The 27,680-nt window shown below is 40.1% G+C and overlaps 1 protein-coding gene across 1 annotated transcript in view; it reads left to right on the plus strand.

Moving 5' to 3' along the window:
- Positions 1-11,822: 11,822 nt before the first annotated feature.
- LOC150088487 (vitamin D 25-hydroxylase-like) overlaps positions 11,823-27,680 on the plus strand; it is a 31,314-nt gene continuing 15,456 nt past the window's right edge. Inside the window, exons 1-2 of the mRNA XM_090370183.1 lie at positions 11,823-12,055; positions 26,768-26,883. Coding sequence (XP_090226309.1) covers positions 11,823-12,055; positions 26,768-26,883 — 349 coding nt within the window. The remainder of the gene's footprint in view (positions 12,056-26,767; positions 26,884-27,680) is intronic.

A 27,680-nucleotide genomic window follows, 5' to 3' on the forward strand; every position in this document is an offset into this window, starting at 1 on the left:
TATTGCTCACCCTATACAACAGATGCCTGGAAGCCGGCCACTTTCCAAAGGCATGGAAAACGGCCAACTTAAAACTAATTCCAAAAAAACCCCAAAAAACCCAGAAAGCCCAGATGCATATCGACCCATCGCACTGCTCTCGGTGGTAAGTAAAGTATTCGAAAGACTACTTCACAGAAGAATAATTGCTCACTATGGAAAAGCTGGACTCCATGCCGCGAATCAGTATGGCTTCAAGCCAGGGACCTCGACAGTGGACGCACTGGGAAACCTACTCAGGACGGTACAAGAATGTAGAAACAAGTACCTGCTTCTCATCTCGGTTGACTTTGCTGGGGCGTTTGACTCACTTTGGTGGCCAAGCGTCCTGGCGAGGTTGAGGGAGGCACGGGTGCCAACAAACCTATTCAAGGTCATGGAAAACTATTTATCACATAGAAAAGTGGAGATCAATGTAGAATACCATAAGATCACAAGAGAAGTACACAGAGGCTGTCCGCAGGGGTCGGTGCTGGGACCACTCCTGTGGAATATGGTGTTAGATGAGTTCTTAGTGATGGATCTGGGACCCGTCAGGACACAAGCATTCGCTGATGACCTGATATTGACCGTGGGAGCGGATTCCCGGGCCCAGTTGGAAACCCAAGCAAACCAAGCACTGCAGCAACTCCAGCAATGGGCCGCAAAACACCAGCTAACAATTTCACCCATAAAGACCTCTTCAATCCTGCTTAAAGGAACCCTGCAATTGCGACGACCACCGCAAATAAAAATTGACAATGTCACCATTAAGTTTGTAAACGAACTTAAGTACCTAGGCGTGGTACTGGACAACAACCTCTCGTTCCAGCTGCACCTAAAGTACATAAGAAAAAAAAAATCAGGAGCTATTCTGCACTGGTAGCCAGAGTTACTAGGAAAGATTGGGGACTCAAAAAAAGAGCCCTGACGCTATATTACAGGACAACGTTTCTCCCAGCAATTACTTACGCCTCAGCAATTTGGTTCCCAAAAACTGCACTGGCAGTGAATAGAAGAATTCTGGACATGATCCAAAGGACCATACTCTTAACTACGACGCGTGCGTGTAGTACAGTGAGTACTCCAGCACTACAGGTACTCGCTGGAGCGCTTCCTTTGGACCTGGAGGTTGTTCGCACAGGTCTGCTATACTTGCTATCCAGGGGAGTGGCGGCCACACATCTGGACTACACAACTGACCCAACGAACAACCTAAAAACGGAAAAAACTAGATTACAGAACCACCTGCTATATGGCAGAGAAGATGGACGGAGACCACCAAGGGTGAGATAACCAGAAGATATCTGCCTGACCTCCAGAAAATCTACCCAAAACAGCCGAACTGGTACTTCCCAGGGTACCATTTGACATCTCTAATAACAGGACACGGACCCTACAATGAGAAGCTGCACGGATTCGGACTCACAGAGGACCCAAACTGTACGTGCGGGGAGACAGAAAGCTGGAATCACATAGTGTACGAGTGCCCACAATATGAAGACCTCAGAGGGGTACTTATAACAAAAATAAGATACCTACCAAAAGGATTGGAATCCCATTTCATAGATACTGAGGATGAATATAGAGCATTATCCCAGTTCGCACAAGACCTCTTCATCAGGAGAAGGACATTAATCACCATCTACAATGACTGACATCAAGTACTACTATTGAGACACCAGCCAGCACAATGTAAAGGCTGCAACTAAAGATGAGTGACACAAGCACAAGGACGGAGCTTGCCCCATTAGTAAAGAAACTTGAAACAATAGCTGCCAATAGCCATATGGCGATCTGAAGAGGGCACTCTAGCCCCCTTCACCTTTAAACCTACTTCCTTGGGGGGAGGGGGGACATTTTCGTCCTCCTCTCCTCTCCACCCTATATCTTCTACTCTGGTGGGACATGGGCATGTCCCACTGAAAACTGGGGCTACCTACTCTATTGGCCCCATATTTCTGTCTTTCTCCCCCCAGCCTTCTGCCTCCCCCCTCTCTATCTATACGCTAGCGAAAGCCCTACCCAAAAACTTAACATATCTAAATTACCTTACGCCCATAACTTGGCCTAGCAAAACTAAGCGATTCTACCCCTACGTCGACGCGTTTCTGTCTTTCTTTTTTTTATTTTTTTTATTTATTTATTTATTTTTATTTATTTATTTTTTAAGGTCCTAGCCGCCGAAATCTCAGGAAATTAAGTGGCAGGACCTGCCAGAGTGAAACAGACTACTGGGTTCCTGGTCTGCCTCCACGGGGCGTAAGTGGGGCAACGTTGGGCCTCAATAGGGGCCCAGCGGCTAAATGACCAGATGAACAACGGTACAAGGCATCACACATATACAAAGTCCATACACTTTTAAATCTCTGGCTTTTCCAGTCAACTGGTTCACCCACAATGTAAACTACGCGGAGATGGGGGGAACCCCTTGTGCCGTTTGACCCTAAACACACTTACACTTACACTTACACTTACCTTTGGGTTGCCAGGCAGGTACTTTACCCACCTTACTAGCTCGGTCGGCGTGGTTAAGGTGATTCTTGCACTGCTTCTATTGGAATGAGCAGCAGCCTGGAAAAAAAGATGCAGGATATTTCAGAGACTGCTGGGAGTCATTGCGGTACAAGTAAACACATGGGTTGTGTTAGGGTAGCTAAGAATAGAAACAGGTGCAGGTATACTTGCGTGTACACCAATGCTAGGAGTTTAGTAAATGAATTTGAGGTATTGCTCAAAACATCAAAGGCAGATATTGTTGGGATATCAGAGACGTGGTGTCACACAGATATAAGGGATGCAGAACTGCAATTTGGGGAGTACAACGTCTACAGAAAGGATAGACAGGATAGGAAGGTTTAGTTGGTTGGCTGTTATGGAGGCTTCATGGGTTTTTTTTGGGATCAGCTTCAGTCCCGCGGTCTTCCAGTTTTTTAGGAATATGCCATAATCCAAACAGTTATTGACCAGATTTAGGAGGAGTTCAGAGGTAAGTTCCGTTACTCCTTTGATGATTTCCAGCTCGAGGTAATCAAAGACAGGGCACTTTTTATTTCTTGGGTGATTTTCCGCATGTTTGATGTCATCTAGCGTGAAGGGTGGTTCGCAGCTGATGTCATTTCCTAGGCATATTCTATGCTGTTCAGGTGAAGTAGGCACAATAGTCTCTGGGAAAATAGCGCCCAGAATATTTGTGATTGAATGTTGCCATGTGGTGGTTTCGCTCCCCTGTGGTGTCAGTTTAGGCAAAAATAACGGGAAATGGAATAAAAACCACTCGCTTCCTTCCAAGAAGTCCTCATTATTTGAGCCTTCTTAACACAGTCCGTTTGGAAAGGTTTTCACCTGTGACCACAGAAACATCAAGAGACAGTTGATGAGAAGATAGCCTTCGTGCGACCTTGACCAGCTGTTCTTGCATTGCTTCCAGTCTCCTGAAACTGGTTTCATATTGCCAGGGCGACACTGCGTGACACATTAAGCCAACGTTCCACCTACGCCTGCCACTGCCGTGCTTCAAGACCTCCAACGACCTGCCAGGTCAAACAATAATAACAATGATTATTTTCCATCAGGAGTACTGGATATTCTCTTGTACGTCATTGGTTTTCTTAAATTCCAGTTCTCTCCAGGAGACTCGGTTGTTATGTCTTACTTTCCTGCTCCATATGTTGCTCCAGAACTCCTCAATCGTCTTCTTTCAGGACTGAGACTCTAGTAGAAGGTTCTTTGGACCTGGTCGAAGATGAGGTTGTTTATTTTCCTCTGAGCGCTCTCTTTATATCGGTGTTGTCTCTTGGTGATTGGGAGGAGGTTCTGCGCCAGTGTTTCCGAGTTTTCCCGTAACCTCTGATTTTTGGAATCAAGTTTGCTGTTGATGATGTCTCTGTTGGGGATGCTCTTCACATTTCCAATCCATTTCTTACTCCTATTTCTCTGGTGGTACTGGCTCAGGCCCACTTGACTCTTAAATCTTATATCTTTTATTATTATTATTATTGCTGCTCTTATCTTATTTTTCCCTGATTGGAGGTTCCACCTCGTGACCGGTATTGCTACCAAGTACACAGGGTGGTTGTTGTTATGCCTGATGTTACTGTTGGTTGAGGAATTCTCTGATAATCCTACAGGTGTTCAGGTTTGCGACTTTCCGGAGTTCCTTGTAGGTGTTCGCTGGGATGTTATGTAAGGTCTTTGGCACCATATATGTGGTTGATACGCTGATCAGGATGATCGTTACTTGTTTCGTATGCCACATCTCTTTGATCTCCTGTCTTAGGTTCGTGTACTTCCTGATTTTTTTCCCCATGGGTTTTTTTGTAGACTGCTAGGGTTGAGGTATTGCATTTGTCTAGACGAAATTCCATCGTAATATCCTTGCTGAATTCTTCGGTGATCTGGAGTAGTTGCTGAAGGTGCTTCTCGGTTCCCACGTAGAGCTTGATGTCATCCATATACATCAGGTGGGTGAGGTTGTATAGGTTCTTCCTTCCTTCTTTGAGGTTATATCCGTACTTGCTACTGTTGAACATGGTAGATAGCGGGGTAAATGCTAGACAGAACCACAATGGGCTCAGGGAATCTCCCTGAAAGATTCCCCTCCTGACGGGGATTGGTCTGGTTGTAACGTTTTCGACCTTAATGATGGTACTCCTTTCGCCATCGTTTCTCCTAGGAAGTTTATCACTATCGGATTGGCTTTGTAGATTTTTAGCGCCTCTATTAACTAGCTATGAGGCACGGAGTCGAAGGCCTTGCGGAAATCGATGTAGTCTGTGTACATATTGCGGCGCTTCTTGTATGCTTGCTCCATAACCGCAGTATTTATGGTTAATTGCTTCTTGCATCCTTTTCTCAGTCACTTGCATCCTTTCTGCTGTTCGGCCATTATGCTCTGGCTCCACAAGTGGTCTGTTATCTTCCTGGTTATTTGGCTGGTCAGGATCTTGTACATTGTTGGGAGGTGGGTGATTGGCCTATATGTAGCCGGGTGTCTTGTATCTTCGTCTTTAGGCTTCAGATATGTGATTCCTTGAGTGAGAGACGTCGAAATTGTCTCTGAGTGCCTTATCATTACGGTGAACTGCTCTGCCAAATTCTCGTGTGTGAAAGTGAGCTTCTTGTACCAGTAGTTGTGGACGTTATCTATTCCTGGAGTTCGCCAGTTGTGAGAGTTCTTCATCGTCTGTTTTACTTCTTCTTCCCGAATCTCCAAACCTCTCATTTCTTGTACGTCCTTGGTTTTCTTGCGTCCTAGTTCTATCCAGGTGGCTCGACTGTTATGTTTTACTTCCCTGCTACATATGTTTCTCCAGAAATCCTCAATCGTCTTCTTCTCGGATGATCCGTACCCTTGTTTCCCACCTTCTCCGAGATTCCTGTAGAAATCTCGTTGGTCCTCATCAAAGATTCGGCTGTTTATTTTCCTCTTGGAGCTCTGTTTGTATCGGCGTAGTCTCTTGCTGAGTGCGTGGAGGTTCTACTTCAATGTGTCCAAGAACTCTCCTATTCTCTGATTTTTTGTCTCAGGACGCTTTCTCTCTTGATGCTCTTCAATATTCGAATTAATTTCTTACTCCTATTGCCCCGTTGGTACTGGGTCAATTGGCCAATCTTGACACATAATTCTTCTAACTTCTGCTGAGGTCTTCTTTCCCAAGCTGGTGGTTCCTTCTGTGTTCGGTTCTTCTGCTGCTGGTCCCTTGCTTCTCTTCCTTTTTGATAACGTATACTTGGATTTCAGGAAAGCTTTTGAATGTTGCGCATGGAAGGCAATTGTACAAATTGGAGCAGAATGGTATTAAGAGTAAGTTGCTACAATGGATAAAAGGATGGTTGAGTGGAAGAAGGCATAGGGTGGTATTTAATAGGTACTCCTCTTCGTGGACTAATGTTATTAGTGGAATCCCACAGGGTTCGGTGTTGGGTCCTCTATTGTTTTGTATATTTGTCAATGAAATTGATGAAGGTATATCAGGCTTAGTGTCGAAGTTTGCAGATGACACAAAGGTTGGCAGGGTTGTTAATGACAGTAATAGCAGTGTGCTATTGCAACAGGATAGATAATTTAGGTAGATTGGCTAAGAAGTGGCAACTAAAGTTTGATCTTGACAAATGCAAATTACTGCATATGGGTAGAAGTAACCCCACAGAAACGTACCAATTGTGTGGTACTACACTTAAGGTGGCAGAAAATGAAAAAGACCTGTGAGTAATTGTGCAGTCAGATATGAAGTTTTCTGAGCAATGCAGACAGGCTGCCAGGGCAGGTCATGGGGTTATTTCAATGATATATAGAAATTTTGCTAGCAGGGAGAAGGTGGTGATTGTCCCTCTCTATAAGGCAATGATCAGGCCACGCCTTGAGTACTGCGTACAGGTCTGGAGGCATCATTTTAGGAAGGATGTAGATTTGTTTGAGCGTGTACAGAGATGGGCAACAAGATTGGTTAGGGAAGTGAAGGGATCCTCTTACCAAGAGAGGCTTAAGTTCTGAAAATTGCAGTGGCTGGAGATTAGGCACCTGCGCAGTGGTCTGATTGAGGTGTATAAGGACTTGAATGGGTTGAACACGCTGAATTCTGTTGGGATCCTTCCACTTGTTCAGATTACGAACCTAAGGGGACATAAATTCAAATGAAGAAAAGATAGATGTAGAATAGATGAGTAGAAATTTGCGTCTAGCAAGGGGGTGGTTAATTGCTGGAACAAATTTCCATCTTTCGTTGTGGAAGTTGATTGGTTAAATAAATTTAAGGAGGAACTGGACAGGCATTTGGAGGGAATGGTGTGATTTTTTTTTTTTTTTTTTGGCTGATGCTGCATAAGCTCATACATTTGCTTTCTTGCATCACATGCCACTACTACTACTACTTTCACACATTTAGCTCAGCGTGAAATTCAGATGTTTCCCCTTAGCTTCAATCAGATAACGTGTGATGCACCATCAATAATGGTGTAATCACAGATTATCTATAAACTTTTGTGTTTGCTGCTTTTGCCCCTGATCTCAAATGTTATACATTTGACATCTATATTGTGATTATGTTATCTTTGCTCCTTAGACTCAGATTTCTGCTTTCACTTCCTATTGTCTTTCTACAGTTCTTTGATGACTGATTGTTGGCATTGTTCTGGGATACTTCTCTTTAGGACATTATCTGACAATACTGCTGATACAGTACTTTATCTAAATTTGCACGAGAAAATAATTTTTATATATTTCTTTATTTAATTTAATTTTTTTTTCGGACGCCATGTGTAGCATGGTTTGGAATATTCACCATTTTCTATCTTGAAGCCTCGTTTCATCTTTCTTTATCTTTTTCTCTTCAATCTTCTGTTTATACTGGCCGAGATTGAACTCATGCAGCTTGCGATGAAGCTGGACAAAATTTGGTATGGGGGTGACTCCACAGAATAACGATGAAATGAGGAGACATTGAGAAACTTCGAACGTGTATAAGGGATATACATAGGGGTCATATTACAAGCCGCATTACATAATCGATTCAAGATGCTCGAAAATATGTCACATGATTTCAGTACTGCGTATGATCCCCCCCCTCCAATGGCTAAACAGGCCTGACTCCAGTGAACCACGCTCGACATAAGAGTGTCTATAAGTTTCACTGGTAACAAAACCCATTCTTCCACCAGTGCAGACCTTAGCTCCCGAAGTGACCGAAGAGTTGGTTGTGGGTGTGCAATTTAACGGCCAAGAGTTTTCAGTGGCGTTGTCAGCGTGAAGAGAAAATCTTCACCACTAAAATGTAGGTTCGAGAATCTGTTTTAGGGGCCTCTGCGCAGTTACGGTATTCCTATAAAAAAATGAAGAAGGGTGCGGCCGTTGACCATGATTCTACCCCACACAAAAACACTGCCACCATGGGATGTGTCCCATTCTCTGCTTGTTGGAGGAATGGACTGCATTCCTCATTATTTCCAGCTGAAATGACGAACTCTGCAGTTCTTTGGGATTAATGGGATTTAAGGTTTATATGGAGGTCTCCAGGATTTCTTACACGGCTAAAGGGTTAACGGGATTCAAAGCATTCAAAGTAACCAGCGGTAACCAGGGTTTCCCCTTTAAGCCGCTGGTTCTTCTGTATGCGGTTAGCGCCAAGGCCGGCAACAGGGAACACCCAGTTCCTTCCCACCCTGACTCATATCCCAAGCCACGTGGAGGCAGCTAGACTCAACTACCGAAAAACTCTTACTGACGTGTCCGGACAAGATGGAAACCTCAAGATAAATAAGGAAAGTAAAATTTCATAGATAGAGAAATATGGGAATTGGTAGGAAAGGTACGCGGGTAGAAAGAAAGCGGATGAAGAAGGAGATATCTCCTGAAACAGAAAAAAGGGTTAAAACAGAGAACTTAAACAAGTTAGAAGAGTACAAATGGATAATATGCAGTGTAGCAAAATTAAATTAATTCAACATTATTTACAATTATTAGCATTAGGTTGAAGTTAGCAACCTAGGACAAACAATATTTAAAGATTAAACATAAACATCTCGTGTATGTTAATAAGTGTTATACTCTGTAAGACTCTAAACCATTGGTGTGTGAATCACCGCTTAATATTCAATTACTATCGTCAAAGGTATTTGAACCAATTACACGGCATCATATCAGCATTGACAATCATTTACTTGCACCAAACAGGGTTAATGGGATAAAAATCACTGACTTCTTTGTGTACAGTCCACTTGAAATGAACCTTCTCAACCTAATCTTTTTGGAAATGTTGCTGTGGTCTGTGACCGCAGCAACTTCAAGAGACCGTTGACAACAGAACTTCGTAGGGTTTGATCTCGCTGCTAGCGCCATATAACAGCTTGTTCTGGTTGACGTACCCTTTTCAGCGATCGTGGTCAGTTCTTGTATCGGTTCCTGTTCCCTGTAACCCCTTCCATTGTGCCGAGAAGACACTGCGTGACACATTATACCAAAATGCCACCTGGGCCTGAGACTACCGGGATTCAAGTTGTCTAACGGCTCGTCATCTCAAAGAATCATTTAAACAACAACGCCTTGCCATAATGAGTACTAAAGATGTGGCTATCCCGTTGAGTAAGCCAAAAAACTGGAATTAAGTTGTGTCGTCGCGACCTTTGTTTATTAAGATTTATATTTGTTATATTGCACAAGTTTACCTAGTAACGCTCCTGCTTTGTAAAATATTTTTGGCGTATTGGATGATTATAAAATTACTACCGTGGGAGACCCTTATATATCTCAAAGTACTTATCAGTTAGGTTAAAATCTTTGAACTTTCTAATATTTGTAGTTTTCTACCAGCAAAGCAATCATTTATTCACAATAACATCATAAATAACATATATTCGTATGGATGTACGTATTTCAAGGTTTAAGCTCTTTCAGCAGATGGTTACCGCATATGTCCTGACTTTGCAATACAATTTCTTGACAAGTTAGAAGTGAATGACGAATGGTCCAATGTCCTGGATCTGCATGGTGATGGAAGCGCTACTATGTTTGTTGTTATTATTGGGATAATAGCGATTTTGTGGTAGTAATCTGTACTTGTGCATGTACAGTATACACGCAAATCAGCGGCTTTCGTAACCGAGTCAGGAACTGGAGTGCAGTGGTACACGCTCTTTCAGTAGACCGGGGTTCAAGCCCCCAAATGCGGTCGATTGGCTAACCTGCACTGGACCAGTGTGGCAGATTATGGTCCATTTCCCTCAACATGAATCGTTCAGGAGGCTTCCACCCTGTAGTGGATTGATAATGGCTGCAGTTTACCCCTCTTTCTACATACAGATTCCAAATTGAATTTACATATATAGGAGAGTAATACAAAAAATCGACCATCTCGCACATATATGCCTCAACTATTCTGAAATAGTTCTTTATAGATATAATTTACATTGGTCAACACATCCCTTCTTTCCTTTATATTTTCTTATTGGCAATCTCTCTCGCAAATCAAAAATTTTTTGATTAGCGTGAGAGATTTGTTTGAGGAACATAGTCAGAACTATGTACTGACTATGTTCCTCAAACCAATTCTGCATAACAAGTGCCCGATGGCTCGGTGCATCATCTTGGAAGACACCATCGCCACGCTGGGAAAAGTGTAACCTAGCGGGTTGTACACAGTCAGCAAGCAGTTGACGATAGCGGAGACCAATGATACGTTGTTCCACATGCACATGCACAAGGGGTCCAAGTTCCTGCCAGTAAACATGCCCCATACCATACAATCGCCTCCAAGGGAATGCAATTTTGATACCATGCATGATGGATCAAGAGCCTCATGTTGTTGACGTGCCAAATCCGTACACGACCATCCACGGTGTGGAGTAAATAACGTGACTCATCCGACAAGCACACCGTCTTCCAATCTTCTAACGTCCAACTTGCATGCTCTTTGCTTCAGGCGAGTCTTTTACGCCGATGAACCTTGGTTAGGAGAGAATGCCGTACGGGTCGTCTGCTTGTATACTTGCGAGCTTGCGACGCATGGTCATGTCAGATTTTGTTCTGGGTTTGCCCATGTTGTATGTATTGGGTAGTCAACTTTTCAACAGTGCTGCGCCTTTTCGTGTGTACGATACGTCTCATCCGGCGTTCATCTCTAACATGAACCTTTCGCTGACCTTTGCGATTTTGCCGTTGGGTCGTTGTTTGACCATTTTGACACTAGTCCTGGTACAGTTTAACTACGGCGGCTCTCGAACACCCCACCAGTTCTGCAGTTTGGGAAATCGAGGCACCAGCTCGTCGTGCTCCCACAATCTGTCATTTTAGCAAATTGCGATAAATCATTCATTTTACCCATCACGCTCTGAATATTGCTACCTACTAAACCACTGACCCCTATCTATGCTACGTGGGTCGACTAACTGCGCACTCTCGTAACTCACGTGGTCAACTGGTCGCGTTCAATTTTCACTGGGATAGTCATAATTCAGTGAGTACTCAGTGTATATAAATAAATAAATAAATAAATTTATAACCTCACTATTTTTAATCCATATTTTCCATCAGTAATATTAATTCCCCGCCATTCATGAATTTATTTCAGATAAATAAATATTTTAATTTTCTTTGTAAGATTGTACTTTTACATACCATAACTGTGGGTTCTCTATTAAAATTAGGGGAGGGAAGGATAGGGCTCACAATTTCTTCAGCAGTTAACATTTCCTCTGCGACTTAATTCTTGACAAATATGCTGCTCACAATTATTTTTGCATGGACTGAATCAATGTCATTCTACTTGTACATATCAGTGAAATTATCAATATTTATTTATCACTTTGTTGTTTTAATTATTATTATACTAATTGTTTGTTTGTTATTTGGTTTTTAGGAGCATTAGAAACTAAGGCCATATTGCTCCGGGAATATGCGGTGGTCATTCCCTTGACCTTTCCGCATCCTTCGTATTTGGTGGTGACGGGCTCGAACCCCGGTCTAATCAAGAAGCGTGTGCTACGCACTGATTATACTAATACCATTATTTATTTATTTATTTTTTGAGAATGTGTATTTAGTTTAATAAACGATTCGTGGAGTTTAAACTGCTATGGTTATCAATCTTCCAGCGTTCATAGATGACAACAGATGGCAGGAGAGGCTTTTGTTATCAGCAAAGATTTTAATCGGCTTGCTTAAAACTGGATGAGTTTCTACTTATTGTTTAATGCAGAACGAAGTGTGAATTCGTATCGATAATGATTTGTGGTTTTACACTAATTTTCAGCAAAAAAAACTGAACAAGTGTCTAACGGATTCTTAAATTGCTTCTCAGTCATTTGTCTCTATGGTTATGGATTCCCAAATTTTAGATTTTATAGAGGAGCGTTTCACTGCCTATGCTATAACCATATTCGTGGTAGTGTTATGCGCGTACTTTTTGATTCCTCGTAAAAGTTGGAAACGTCGGCTTCCACCTGGCCCGATCTGCCTGCCTATTGTCGGTTATTTTCCTTTTCTTAAAAGACAAGCGCATCTCCAAGTGATTAAACTGGCCAAGAAATATGGAAATATATTCGGGTAAGTACACCTATGTATTTAATAACATCTGAGAAGTATCATTGGTGTTCGTGATTGTCATAAAATAAAAACCGATGTCCACTTAGTACTGCGAAATAATAATAATAATTTATTTTTCCCTATTTACGTTACACGTTTTTGGGAGATAACAGGAAAAAGGGAGAGAGAACACATAAGCCAATGGCTTTTTAGGGGGTGTTCCCTTAAAACATTATGAATAAACAAATATACAATTGAAAAATGTACAGTTCTGAAATTGTATAGGTAATGTTCAACAGGAAAGACATAAATAAATTGGAGTTTTTTTGTACATTTCTTTACAGAAGACTTCGAAAAACATCACTACTTATAACATCATTGTGAACATTTTTACAATTAAATGAGGAGAGAAATGAAAGATGATGAGATACATGCACAGAAATTTACAAACTATTTGCCAACTGCTTTCTTTAACATTTGTACATTATTTCCATGTTGGAGTTTTCAAAATCCAGGAGTTGAGCGGAAGGTAATTTGAATCAGACACCCCTGGTGATGCGTTCAATTAGTAGTTTCTTGAATTCATTTAGTGAAGTGACATTTTTGATTTTTGGAGGAATTTTGTTCCAGGATTTAGCACCTCTGTATTTTATAATTTTCTAACCTATGGCTTTTCTGAAAAGCGGAATCTTCAGGTTGGCTTCATTTCTTAGATTGTATGATTTTTCTACTTCGTCTGTGGTTATGAAAAAGAGAGGGGGAAAGTCAGCTTCTTCATAGCATTGTAAACAAGGATCGCCTCGGCTTTCTGCAATAGCTGGTAGATGCTTAGGAGTCCCACTTCCTTGTATCTCGAACTAACCGATGCGTTCCAGGGAAGGCCCAAAATTGAACGAACGCATCGATTGAGAATGGAGTTGATTCTCGCGAGGTTTTCTTGGCTGGTGGTACCCCATGAGATGATTCCATAGGTGAGATGCGGCTGAATTAAAGAAAGGAATACTTGTCTGAGAAGTGAAGGAGACACTCAGGGAGAGGCCCTGGCGAGTATTCCCGCTAGTGACGAAGTTTTCTTTCGTAGGGTTATCATTTGTTTTGCCCAACTTAGCTTATCATCTAGCCAGATTCCGAGAATCTTGGTTTCGTTCACCCTTTCAAGTTGTTTTCCTTTGTATGTTACGTCTAAATCAACATTTATTGGTTTGTTTTTCGTTTTAAGCACCATATTTTTTGATTTTTCTGGATTCAGTATAAGCTGATTGTTTTGAAGCCAATTATGCGTCACAGAAAGCAAGACAGAGATTTTGAGTTGGAGCTCATTTATTTTAAAAATAAATGCTTTATTTATAAAATATGCTTGTTTGTTTGTTATTTAGGAGCATTAGCAACTAAGGCCATTTTGCTCCAGGATATGCGGTAGTCATTCCCTGACCTTTCCGCATCCTCCGTATTTGGTGGTGACGGGCTCGAACCCCGGTTTAATCAAGAAGCGTGTGCTATGCACTGCTGCTCCTTCCCACCTGGCTACGGAGGCGCCTATAAAATATGCAGAGGATACAATTAAAAGAATAAATTTTGGAAGGAAGATTAGTTGCAAAATATTTCAGAGTGAAGATATTTTATCTTGAAGATCTTTCACTTTGGACAAGATGTGAAGTGTAGTTCATGCACGATAGAGCTATTTGTAAATATGTAGAATGGACGTCAAACAACGGATGACCTTGATGCTACCTGTTCACTGAGATAAGTTGGAGAGACCCTAATGCTTATCTAGCACGGTCATCCCACTTGAACTCCCATGATTTCTTCCTATTACGTTTAAAGAGTTAGATCTATGATATGGAAATATCGCAACAGTGACGTGTACATTAAGGGATTTAATGTACACCCTCTTTTAAAGTTTAAACTAATAATTCTAAAGGAAGCAATTCTTTCATCCATTAATTAATTATTTATCTCTGTGAGAATATTGACATAATCCCGTTATTTCTTATTATATCAGTAACAATCTGTTTACTCAAGTGATTTAGGCGTTCTTTTTGTTACTCTCACTAATAAAAGACTTTATTAAACCATACGGAAAAGGTTTATGGGTATTGTTTGTTTGTTTATTTTATAAAGAAATTTTAATAAACAAACTGTTTATACTCCGGGACGACAACACGGTCAAAGGAATTCACAAGATAGAAAGAATATAAGGAACAGCATCGTAGTAAGTCACGGACTGGAACTCCCGTTTAATCAAAACACATGGATCCGCGTGCATGACCCCTCGGCTACTGCGGCCACGATCAAAGGAACGACATCTATGAGGCGTCAATACATAATGTTGTAAGGGCGTACATTCATTGGTCAGTTTGCTGGACGAAGAATCATAATTTATTAGAAAACAAGGCCGGAGACCAACTAAGTACTGCGAAAAAAAAAATTCATATGTACTGTTTATATCCATAAAAATTCCTGGTGTCATTGAATGGATTCGAAACTCAAGCGATCTTACCATGTCGTGTACTAGGCAGGTGATTATATCCACTCTTTTATCCCTGAGCTCCAATGTCATGCTATGTAATTGTGTGTATTCCTTTGCGGATTTTTATGTTTTGCTGGATAAAATAGAAAAGGTGTAAAATTGTGCAAGCTCTCGCTAGAGGTCCAGATCACAGTGGATCAGAGTGTAAAAAAGGCCGATATTACTGCTATCCAAAAGTAATTCGAACTCGCACCATCAACGCTCTGGAAAGACAGCGGTCATAACCATTGTGCAAGAAGATCCATAACCGTGTGAACTTTATTCTGTTGAACCGAACTTTAGGCTTTCCTTCTTTTGAATTCTATTTGTTTTATTTGTCCACATAATATATTTCCGAATTCGTTTTTTGGGAAAAACAAATTTATATCATTATATTTTTGAGAAACTTCATTTAAATTAGCATAGGATCAATTAAACTCTCTTTTTTATTATTTTCAAACGCATTTTTAAAATTTTAAATTAAACTTAATTCTAATCATCTATAAAAGTAAATTGTAATACGTATTTATATTATTATTTTTTCATCCATTTCATACTCAGCAATTTCAGACTTTCAGTATTGTGACAAATGGTATACGTTTTCTTTTTAAATGATTAAGTTCCAGAAACATAATGATGGAAGATTGCTTGTGATTAAAGAATAAGATCATACTTAAGTAAATGTCAATGTGCTCCCTGCATGTACAACTGAGATGTCTTAAATTCGAGGTTTATAGTTAGTCAACTTTTCAGACACAAAGATTAATGCCATAACTTAATATAGGAGAAATTTAATCATTATTAAGTATTTAATAACAGAAATCGACTTGAAAAAGAAGGGAAGGAGTAAAAATGTTCAAAACAAAATTCATAAGTTTTAATTTAAAGTATATTGATTTCATTTTCTTATTCTTATCAGCATGAAGATCGGAAGTCGGTATGTGGTTTTCCTAAATGACTTCAAGAGCGTGAAAGAGGCATTGAACAAATCGGCATTCCTAGACAGACCACGTCCAAGCTCAATAGATTTTATTGTTGGAGGCAGAAGTAAGGAAAGCAGCCATTATTTTGATATTTTTATCACAAGTTTTACGATATTAAAACTTTCGTTTTGAATTAAAAATATCCTTAAATACAGAAAAAAAGTGTAACCTATACGTCTATATTTATTCTATTATAGTTTATTAAGATTTCTGTGTACGGATGCTGTTCGCAACTGCTTTTCATAATTAAGGAGTAGATGGGAATTCTTTCAAATGTTAAATCAGAGAATGGATCGAAAAGAATAAAGTTCCCAAACAATAATTTTGAATAAAGTGCTGAGATGAACTTTCAGCACTTAGATCTGAAGTCAGCATTTGACACTGTAAGTCCTTAGCAGAGTGGTTACGACTATCGTTCCACCACTTTCTGTAGAAAGTTTCTGTTTTTTTTTTTTTTGCCCCTTTAACACTTGGAACAACATGCATGGCGGTCCTTTTTGATTCAACTGATGCCATAGTTCTTGAAAACTGGATGGATGCTGATTTCTACGCCATTCTGCTCATTCTATCTCGACTTCCATATCCTCAGATGTTTTGAAATTTAATGACTTGGATCTACCACAGTAGGCTCAATTCACTCTTATGTTTTTTTGAAATTTGCTAGAATTCCGTCGTTGATTTCCTGTTTGCTGAACAAAAAACCGAATTATTGGTATGAAATCCACGGAACCTTCGTCTGAGACAGTCCAACTCAGTCACGTTGTAACTGTGTTAATAACAGTTGTTGTGAAGAACTTGTTCCAGGAATATGAGGAGTTCAGCCTATTGTAGTATCCTCCTAATCTTCAGATCTCAAAATAAGTAAGAAAATTCAAGATGAGATAGAATGAATCTTTGCAGTTGAAATCTGCATCGACCGAATTTTGAAAAACTGTGAGCAGCAATTGAGTCAGAATGGACCAACATTCCTGTGCCACTATTTTGGCACACATCTCATTGTGTCCAAGTTGCGACAGATTAAGATTTTGCCGAGATTAAAGTGGGATCTATTCTCTATTAATTAGGCGTACCTAATAAAGTTCATTCTCGATACATCATAATGAGTTTGGGGCTTACTGAAATTTGTAAATTTTTTCTTATCTGTACCTTTTTCCGTTTTGGGCCCTCGTATATTTGTTTTAATTAAGCCTGTAAACTTAAATGTAAGTTTACCGTCGATTTTATTTAATTTATTTATTTTTTCATTTTTCAATATGAACTTAAAAAAACATAAAATTGAGTTTCAGTTGACATTCTTTTCATAAATAATTTCCCTCTTAATGGGTATTCTGTTTTACCCTAAATTACTGTCATAATTATGGAAATAATTCAGAAATAATTCCTTTGTTTAACTTTTAATATAAATAATTCTTTATAGTCTTTCTACATTTTAAACTATTTCGGTTGCATGAGGAAATTTTTGGTTAGCAAATGTATAGATAACAATTGCTACAATTTTTTCTTAAAGGTTTTTTGACAGAAAATGGCACTGTCTGGCAGGAACAACGAAGATTTGCATTACACATACTTCGTGATCTTGGGTTCGGCAAAGGCCAGATGGAAGAGCACATAAAGGTAGTAATTGAGATTTCGATAAATCGTAATGCATTTACTGAATCTTTAGTTCTCTGAAACTTAGATGTATTTCATTCTCAACGAAAAAATACGAATGTAACATTTTACAAAGATGACGGGGATATACGTGAGACAACATAATGACAAGTGCCATAATGAAGGACAGAGATGATTTTTAGGTAGCAGTGTTTTATAATTGGCTAGAGGTCGATTTCAAAAGAATGAATACAGTAAAATACATTCATCCAAATGAATAATGCATTTTCACCCAAATATTAAACAAGAAATCACACTCTTCGATTGTCGTAATATCTGAAGAACTGTAGATCCCGTTTCTGATGTGGTATAACCTTCTGCGGTATGTTGGCGACCAGTCCCTCTCTCTTGATCCAGTGTCACGTCTCTACTCTCGCGCTTGAATGCACAACTATGGCTGCAACAGATTTTCTGATCCCCAGAACTGCCTGCTCAACTTTGCAGACCTTCCATTCCCTGACCTTCTGTGGGCTCCCAGACCAGAGGTGAATCCTACATCTCCCTTCCCACCTCTTCTTTCCGCTGAAGGACGCTTTCTTTTGTCATCCTCCTCCTGTTGCCTACTTTGACTCCACCACTTGTACATCTTTCCCAATCTCTTCCCCTGTTTTTTTAAATTTTATTTCTATTTATTTATTTCTTTTTTTATTTGGTCTCCATCCAGATAGCTCAGACGACCCTGGAGGAGATCAGCCAGAATATGAGGGTAGCCTGTCTCACCTCCCAGTGGTGATGGCGGGCAACGTACGGTCCCATTAGGATCCCTGCTGCCAAATAGCTATAGACACAACAACAGAACATAACACAATACTGCATAAACCAGACATTTCTTTTTTTTTTTCTGGCTTATGCAGTAATAATAATAATAATAATACAATACAATACAATACAATACAATACAATACAATACAATTTTATTTATCAAGAGAATTCGTTTACAATAATAATAATAATAATAATAATAATAATACAATACAATACAATACAATACAATTTTATTTATCAAGAGAATTCGTTTACAATAAATGAATAATAATAATAATAATAATAATAATAATAATAAGATTCTTTATTAACACAAATTGTATACAAAAGTGATTCGTTACAAACACAGCCAGAGGAATCTTACAATACGTGGTTTAGACAAAATATGTTTTTATTAGAAAAAAAAAAATAAATAAATAAAAAAACAAAATAAATAATCAAAATGTAAAAATCAAATAGTAATTAAAGCGAAAACGGCCTGCAAGTTGAGCAGAACATGAAATGACATCGGTTAACTAAGACCGGCACTTACATAATTGTGATTTACAAACGGAAAGATAGGACAAGATGCCATCGCGATATGACTTGTCTATAGTCCACAGGTCGATGTCGATGTTGAGCGAGTTGAGTGTGTCCAGAGTCGCATTTGGGAGGGAAGTGTCTCTTGAAATTTTGCAACCTCTGGAACCTTGAGCACAAGGAGGGGGATACTGCGGAGTTGTCTGGCTGGCAAAGTCCAACAACCAACAGTGTTCCAGATGTTGATGTGATCCTGCTTAGCTGAGCACAGATGAAGGAATGCTTTTATTTTTAGCACATGGGCTCTGCGGACTGTGGGCGTGTATTGCAGATTGGAGCAGACTGCAAATTTAGATGTTGTGTATATTATTATTATTATTATTATTATTATTATTATTATTATTATTATTATTATTATTATCAATTTATTTCTCTGTTGAAGAGACACCCCTGGGACAGATCTTGTGCGACCAGAAGTTGGCCTACTTCAGCACCTAGAATATGAGGCCCCATAGATTCCTGAGGCTAGTGGATGTTGCTGCCGACCAAACTTCCACGGCATTGTAGAGCACACTACAGAAGTAAGTTGCGAGGTATTTCCTGATTATTTGCTTATTGTGCGTTTTTCACAGATCTATTTTCATTCCCCAGAAGGCTCTCGGGGCTTTGGAATACTGAGCTTGTGTTTCTTTTTATAGATGAGGTTTGCATCAAGAATTACTCCTAGGAATTTGACATTACTCCTAGGAATTCTGGACGTAGAGAAGACGAAATATCAGCAGAAGTCATCCGACTTGGCGTAAAGAAGAATAATTTGAATTCTCTGGATTAAGTGACAGACCGAAAAATTTGGCAAACTTATAGAATGTATTTAGGTAACTATTTAGAGATTCAGAGTAGGTTTGTCTTTCTTGTGAGTCACCAACACGGCATTCGCATGGCAAGTAGCATACAATATCATCAGCAGCCGATAGCAACGTTGGAAATTGATCCATAAGTGGAACGAATATTGCTGCAAATAGCAAGGCTGAGGGAGACCCACCTTGTGGGATCCTACCTCAATGCTTTTAGAGACTGTAATGCCATTGCCTGGGAAATGGAGCATTCTGCTAGATAGCAGATTATTGAGGATCTCCTGCATATTTCCGGATATCCCGGAAATATGCAGGAGATCCTCAATAATCCCGTAGAATCTTTCAAGTAAGGCAAGTAGGGACGTGATTTGGACTGAGTCGAAAGCAGATTTCATATCCAGAAAAATGGTGTGAAGATCTTCGTTGTCATTCCAGGCGTGAAGTATTTTCTGTGATAAGGACTGTAGGCAGGTTACAATAGATCTATTAGGTAATGCATAATGGGTATGTTCAGCCTATATGCAAAGGTTGCTTCTGTTACATCATTATAATAGTAACTTTTTCAGGCATTTCATCAAGGGAGAGGCAATTGATATTGGCCTGAAGTCAGCCGATATCTTTGAATGCGGCTTCTTCGGAACCGCCAAAACTCTGTACGACAACCAGCTTGAAGGCACCTGTGCATATTAAAATACTTTGTTGTCGAGTTGAGTGTGCTCTTTGCTGATGAAATAAGAAGCAATTTTTAGACTAAAAATAAGTATTGCATGAATTCCTATGGTGGACTTGTCAGGTAGTGAATTTATTATTTTTATTAGTTATTCTTCGGACATTTCTCTATTACTAGTAGGTGAAGAAACGTTAAGCGCTTTGTTCCGAGGATATGCTTCGGACACACAGTGATTTCGCTTAAAACGCGGCATATGCTCACATCTAGAGACAGAGGAATGCAAGTATGACTTGTGGACCCACACGTCACATTTTCCCCTGGTTAGCCGACCGTTCATAAAATTGCCAATTGCTGATTGCTTGCTCTTCTTAAAATCCATCCTTGATTTGGAAAATTTGGCACATGAGCCTTTTAAAGGCGACTTCTTCTAGGAGGCATGGGCTGCCTGATTTTCCTTAAAGGCCTTAGTCAGTAGGGACTAATTGCTTTGAGTGGGGACTAAGGATGCATGTTTTGTACATTGAAGACCCTGAAATTAATTACATCAATTTCGAAAGCAAGTAGCCTCATTGATGTTAAGCTCATCCAGTATGTTCCATGGGTAAAGTTAAAAAAATTGTAGTAAGTTTTCCAATTTTGATGTATTTTGTATCATATTCTCTCCGGACAGTGTTTGTAGTTTGTACTTGCGTACGATCATCCATAGGCGCCTGCTGTCATAACATCCTCCCCGGTACGGGGAGAATGATGATTATATCTACTGTGTTATCCGCGAATTTAGTCAAAAGGCCAAAAACAGCCACTTCTTGGCGCCAAGCATCACTCTCAGGTCAGTGACATTTACAAATTGTGACATATATTTTGTTTACACATATTTTCAGTGACATATTTTGTTTACCATTGTGGTTAGGGGACAATATTTCGGGTCCCATGATTGAGCTAATAACTCCTGTTTCTGATCTTCGATCTCAAAATCAAGAGAAGGAAATATTGTTTCATTCCACTGCATTGAAAGGTTGCCGAGTCGGCTTCTCTTGTGTTTTTAAATTATTTTATAACGTTTCGGCTGGACGACCATTAGCTTAACAATATAATGCAACTGGGCAGGTTTGATACCGGATGAGTTATCCTGCTCTACAAGTTAGTACTAGTATTCACCTAATCGTCCCCTACAATAGTTCTTCGTTGAATTTATTCAAACTATGAAATTCCACAAGGAATAGATGTTTGTTCCAGCAATAAACCATCCATAGTCTGAAAGCGACCTTCCACACATCCATTCTGCAGATATCATTACACAATTTGAATTTATACACCCTCATATGGGTAGTCTGAGCAAGAGAAAGAATGCCATCAGCATTGAGTTTGCTCACGCCATTCAAAGCCTTAAACAACTTCAGTCAGATCAATTACATGCCTAGTCTTCAGAAGTTGCAAGTTGTAGAAGTGAAGCCCCTTTCTTGCTAAGAGCAACGTTTTCCTTTACACATCAGTCTCGGTGCCCTTTTCTGTGTCCGTTCCAACAGATGTACAGTCTTCTTAAAATGAGGCTGTTAAACCAACATGCAGTACCCAATATGTGTTCTCTGAGTACACAATGTAGTACCCAATATGTGTTCTACTACCTATTTGGTATTATTCTGGGATTACTGCTACCCATACGCAGTACCTTGTATTTGTCAGTGGGAAACTTCAATCGCCATTTCTGAGCTCGTCTGCCTAATTTTTTAATATCTTGTTGCAGCAGCATAATTTCATTAACCACTATGCTAACCTTTGTATCTCTGAAATCTTAGACATTTAAGCATAATATACTTTCATCAGTATCATTAATAAATATGGAAAAAACAATGGGTCCAACACAAAACGCTGGGGGAATGCACTCGATATTTAGTACAGTCTATCTTAATACTACGTATAATAAATATAGTATTTAGTTTTCATTAATTTTCACCCAAATTTATGTAAAGTTTATATATTCTCGATGTTTTTTTTCCATGTCTTTCTATTTTGGATGCGAAACTGATGTTTTTTTTTCATTTGTATTGCAGGACGAAATCTGCGAGTTTATAAAAGGGATTGAAGCTCACAACGGAGCGCCTTTTGACCCGAAATATGCCGTTCTTTCTAGTACCGTCCACAATATCACTTCTTTGGTTTTCGGAAAACAGTTCACCAAAGAAAAGTTAAAGTATATTAATGATATTTTCACAAAAGCAAACGAACACTTAGAAACGTTTGATTTGCCTACGTATTTTCCATGGCTGTCGCCTATATTAAATTCAGTGCTAAGGTTTATGCCGATGGTAAAAGCATTTCGGGGATTCAATGAGTTTGCAGGGTAAGTATCAACTATGCAAGAACTGTTTATTTTTTATTTTTATTTCTTTAAGGCACAGGTACGTGAGACTAGAAATATGAATGCGGTAAATAATACGACAGGAAAGAGTGAAATCAGGATTTAAAAGATATTCTTATATCCGGAATAATCATAACCGTTGTGGTATGTATTTTTGTATTCGAGACACATATTGGCATATATTGTCTTAGAAATATATGCAAACAGGTCCTAATTTTTGATTATAGTGTAATTGTTTTAAATTATTATTAAAATGTGATATAGGGCCCTTGGAAAATATTTTGCCTACCGTCCAAATACTCCAAATAAAGGCCCTAAGTATATACACTGCATTACCATTAATATCCGGACACATCTCTGTGGATGGAGAAACAGGTCCTATGCATTCAACACGTCACAGAATCTGCTATAAATATGCACATGGGCTTCAAACAGACAATTGCAAAAGTGGGCATGCAAGATGACACGTTCAACAGAATTACCTCAATAGTTCAACCGAATGGAACACCTCAACAAATTCTAGATGCCAATTGACATTGTGTAAGGAGTGTGAATCCTGGACTGTAGAGCAGTGAAAAGCAGTCCTATGGACGGACGAGTCGAGGATCTCACTCTACAATTCTGGTGATCGTTCCTGACGAATTCCAGGGGAATTCAGAGAGAGAGGGAGAGGTAACCTTTATTGCCCTTCACGGCCAAAAAGTCAGAGGTTTACATTTTTACAGCCTCCCGAAACTTCCGGGAAAATCGAGCAATTAATAAAAAAAAGAGGTAATTTTACAAATGAAAACATATTTAGATACAAAGGAGAGAACCTCCTTACGAGAGTTAAGTCTGATTGAGCTGGCTTAATATCGAGATAAAAGCACCAGTTCAATCAGAAAGGAACAGATGCAAGGTACCCATTTCATTGCTGATTAGTCATGGTTTTTTTCCGGTCAACAGCGAATTTGTTCAGGTCGGCGTCAGGGGCCCTGGTTTGCGTGAGCTTCTGCTGAGGGAGGAACCTGTCCGAGAGATGGAGTCGTGCTGAATGCGAGTAGTGCTCGGGATTGGCCCTAAGGGCAGCAGGGGAATCCTCTAGCCACAGGTATCCCAGAATTCAGGTGTTGCGATTATGCCTGTTATCATCTTGACTGTTGCTAGGAAGCGTTGGTTGTCGACTAAGGTGGGAAGCCGTGGAATCCAGAGAGAGTTCTCGAGCTGCGTGGTACGAATCAGAGTTGGAAGGTTGTGCTTCCTGTTGGCCCACTTTAGGAGCCAGAATTCTGCGGCAAAGAGTGGTTTCTTTATTGACGGTGCCGCTGACTACCAAATTTCAGCAGCCTAGAATAAAGGTGGAAAGATAATTGTTCTTATGTACCTCACGGTTGTCTGTTTATCTCTGATATGAAGGAGCTGCTATTTTGCTATCCACCGGAGTCTTGAAGCACGTGTGAGGAGCATGTCTATGTGGGCGTTGAATCGAAGTTTGGAGTCGAATACAACGCCCAGATCATGATGGCTGGACACAATTGGGATGAGGGTGTTGCCGACAGAAGGCTGGAGAGAAGAAGGAGTTTTTTGTCCGTGAATATACCATGAACTCGGACTTAGCAGGATTGATCTTGAGCCCAAACTGGCAGTGGTAAGGTGTGACTGCAGTGAGAGTATTTCCGTTTTTACCAGATCAAGGTCTTGACCAGGGATGATGGGAGTGGTTTCTTGATATCATCTGCATAGCTCAGTAGACATCGAGTATGTGCAACCAGTGGGAAGATAATAGATGAGAACAGAAGGCTGGAAAGGACCGCTCCCTGTGGGACTCCTGCGGTGACGGCTCCAGTAAGGGTGCGATCTCCTGCATGAAGCTTTATAACTCTGTTATTCAGAAGAGAGGAGAGAAAGCATAATATGTTCCCTGTGATCTGGAAGTGGCATTCCAAGAGTGTGAGTAGTTGGTTTACTTGGACGGCATCAAATGCAGCCTCAATGTCTAAGTAAGTAACAGCTAGTTCGTGCCTTTTCTCGAATGCTGACAAGATAGTATTCGTGGTGGCTAGCAGATTGGTGATCGTTGATCTGTTTGGAAGGGAATAGTGAATTTGGGCTGGTTTGCTGGGCAAGATCTGCTTGTTGAGGATGGGGAGTAAGGTCTACTCCAGGAGCTTCAGCAGGCTGGAGGAGTTGGAGATGGGTCGGAGGTGTTTAGGTTTCGATGGCGACTGAACTTTGGCTAAAGGTTTGATGAGATAGTTTTTCCATTGCTGTGGGAAAGTCTGGTTCAAGAGTAACTAGTTGAAGATAATTAAAAGTGGCTGAATAATGTACGGACTTCGGCATTTGAGCATGAATTGGGGAACTCCATCATCACCAGTGGTTGATATGGCAGGTAGAGAATTGATGGGGACGATCAGCTGTTGTTTTGTGATTTGAATGGTGTTCAACACTTCTAGCTGTGTGGGCTCTGTTAGTAGAGCAAGATCTGAGTTTGGCATAGGATTGCTGTTATTGTTATTATTTGGTTTTTAGGAGCATTAGCAACTAAGGCCATATTGCTCCGGGATATGCGGTGGTCATTCCCTGACCTTTCCGCATCCTCCGTATTTGGTGGTGAAGGGCTCGAACCCCGGTCTAAATCAAGAAGCGTGTGCTACGCACTGCTGCTCCTTCCCATCTGGCTGCGGAGGCGCCCATAGGATTGCGATTAAATCTTGTGACGAAATCGAGCAACAATTCAGGATCAAGTCGCAAAGGAAAATGAAGGTTCACTTTCTTGTATGGAATTTTCCCTTTGGCCAGATCTCGGTTAACGTAAAATTTGATTGCCTCAGATTTCTGGCGATTAAATTGAGCCCGTGTCCTTGAATAAACGATGCGATCATTGATATTTTGCGACTGTTTCCATGTGCGATGGAACTGTAGCTTCAGCTGGAAACTCATTTTGAGTTCTGTATTCCACCAAAGTCTTGTATATGGACTGATTGTGATTTTTTTTAGAGGCAGCATATTTGGCAACCGTGTTGATCCAGTTTGTGAGAATGTTCACAGCTAGTTCTGGGTCACAAGTCTCTAAGGTCACCCAGGGAATGAGAGAGGCGGCTCTGATGCACTTATCTACATCTAGTAAGTTGGGACTAGTGATGTCAACCTTTTTTGTTGTCCTTCTGGCTTCTAATTTGGGGGCTGGCAGATATGCAGTCGCATGTATTGGGACATGATCAGAGTCAAATGACGTTTCTGCGATGTAATCAAGGGTGCAAGGTATAGAGGCTAGAACTAGATCTAAGAGGTTATTCTCCCTGGTTGGAGCTTCATTAATAAGTTGTAGATTTCCTGATTGTATCTTCAGAACAATGAAGTTTGGTGAAAGGAGTGTCATGGTTTGGCTTGGGCCCTATTGGTCGTTATCGACAAAATCATGGACCCTCACACCAGTATCAGCCCGTTCTGCTGATACTGGTGTGAGGGTCTCACATTTTTCGTTGACTCCAGATGAAAAAAAGTATAGAATCTGTTTGTAGGCTAAAACGGGTATCATCCAGCAACGGAACTGTAGCCAATATGTTCGGGCTCAAAATCAAGTGACAGTTGATGACAAGGCACTGAAGGGTTCTGTCTTGCTGTTAGAGCCGGATAGCGTTCTGTTCTGGTTGAAGTAGCCCTTGGTAGACCTTGAGCTTGGCTACTTTTCCTGCCCTGTGAAACTGCTTCCATACTGCATAGAAGACACTGGGTGACAGATTAAGACAACCTGCCAGTTTCGTCAGCGAGTGCCCGGCTTCACGTCGTCCAACGGCCCGCCATCTTAAAGTATCATCTAAACGACGATGACTTGCCATTCCGAGTAGTAGAAATGAGGATGATGTTATATGATGCAACTCTGTAAGGTGGCAGATCGATTTCTATTGGACACTCGAAATTTGCATGCCATGCTGTCTATTATACCAAATATTCGTCGTCGGTGACACCGTTCTAATTCAAACCTTCATGAAAATATTTGGTTCTGTTAATTTTGTCGAGTAGTGTATTGGAATCTCTTTCGGTTGTTCAGGCTTCCCGGATGACATCAATAACGAATAAAGTATCCTTGGTAAACGGATGACGAATGAAGTGCGTGCCTTGTAAAGTGTAAAGTGAGTTTCTTCATAATAAGTGATTACAACGGTAAAATAATGCCGGTTGGTCAAAATTTGGTGATATTGTAATTTCGCCACTTCATTCAACTTTAATTACTTACGAATTCTCTCCTTAGCTTGTTCATAAGTAATGAAGAAAAAGTAATCTTATTTACTCTTAGTTTTACTTTAACTTTCTGTATATTTCAATTATATTGATAACCCTTTATTAATTTTAGAGGAAAGAAAATAATTTGTGAGATGATTCAATTTTCAGAGCGCGATATGTATTTTTTAGGAGCTATATTTTATTTTCTCTTTTTACAGGAGGGAAGCCGAACCCGTTAAAAAGAAAACCGATCCAGATAACGTTGCAAGTTATATCGAGGCATTTGTGGTAGAAATGAAAAAACGAGAAAACGAATTAAACAGTTCGTTCAATGGTAATTATCCTTCTTAAAATAATAATAATAAAATCGGATTTCGAAACTGCGGTGCACAAATAAATGCAAAACATCTTTGTGTTAGTTTATTTCTTTTACGCGGATATTCAATTTAGGCCATATTGCTCCTTATATATTATATCTGTTATTTATGTATTATGCTATCTTCCGTTGAGGACAACTGACTTAGCCACCAAGCGAAACGATCCATAAAAATTCCTCAAATAATCCACGGATTCGGAGTCGGTCTTTGCCTCAGAGTTGGGAGTAGATGGCGATTTTACCAACTGTCCTGTTCGCTACGGTATTTGATTTAAAATTTAAAAATAACCGAAAAATTAAATATTTTCACTTGTACTACAATTAAAAATTGTTACCAGACACTTCTCCCTTGATCGAAGTGCAAAAATCATAGCCGGTCCAGCAGATGAAGTGACTGCATCATACACTGGCATTGTGAATAGTGACAGCATCGCACATTAACCCTGTGTGTAGGGAATGAGAGCATCACACATTGGCATCGTTAATAAGATTGTATACTGGGAAAAGAAACCTCTTAGAAGTAGTAATACCTCCAAACCAAAAAGGAGATGCAAAGGATGTGATGGAAAATAAAGAAGTGATAGTCTACGGAGGTTAACCTCTGTTAATAGAAGGATCATGGAATCTCTGAGGAAGGATGCAATACAGGGCCATCTCTTTGGGGACGATGTCATTAATGGATCACAGCACGAGTTCGCAAAAAAGAAGACTCCTCTGGCCAGTTTTGTTAATTTTTATGTTGAGATCATATTAGA

This window comes from Mastigoproctus giganteus, chromosome 3, assembly GCF_048544385.1.
Source record: "Mastigoproctus giganteus isolate SK-2022 chromosome 3, ASM4854438v1, whole genome shotgun sequence".
NCBI classification, from domain to species: domain Eukaryota; kingdom Metazoa; phylum Arthropoda; class Arachnida; order Uropygi; family Thelyphonidae; genus Mastigoproctus; species Mastigoproctus giganteus.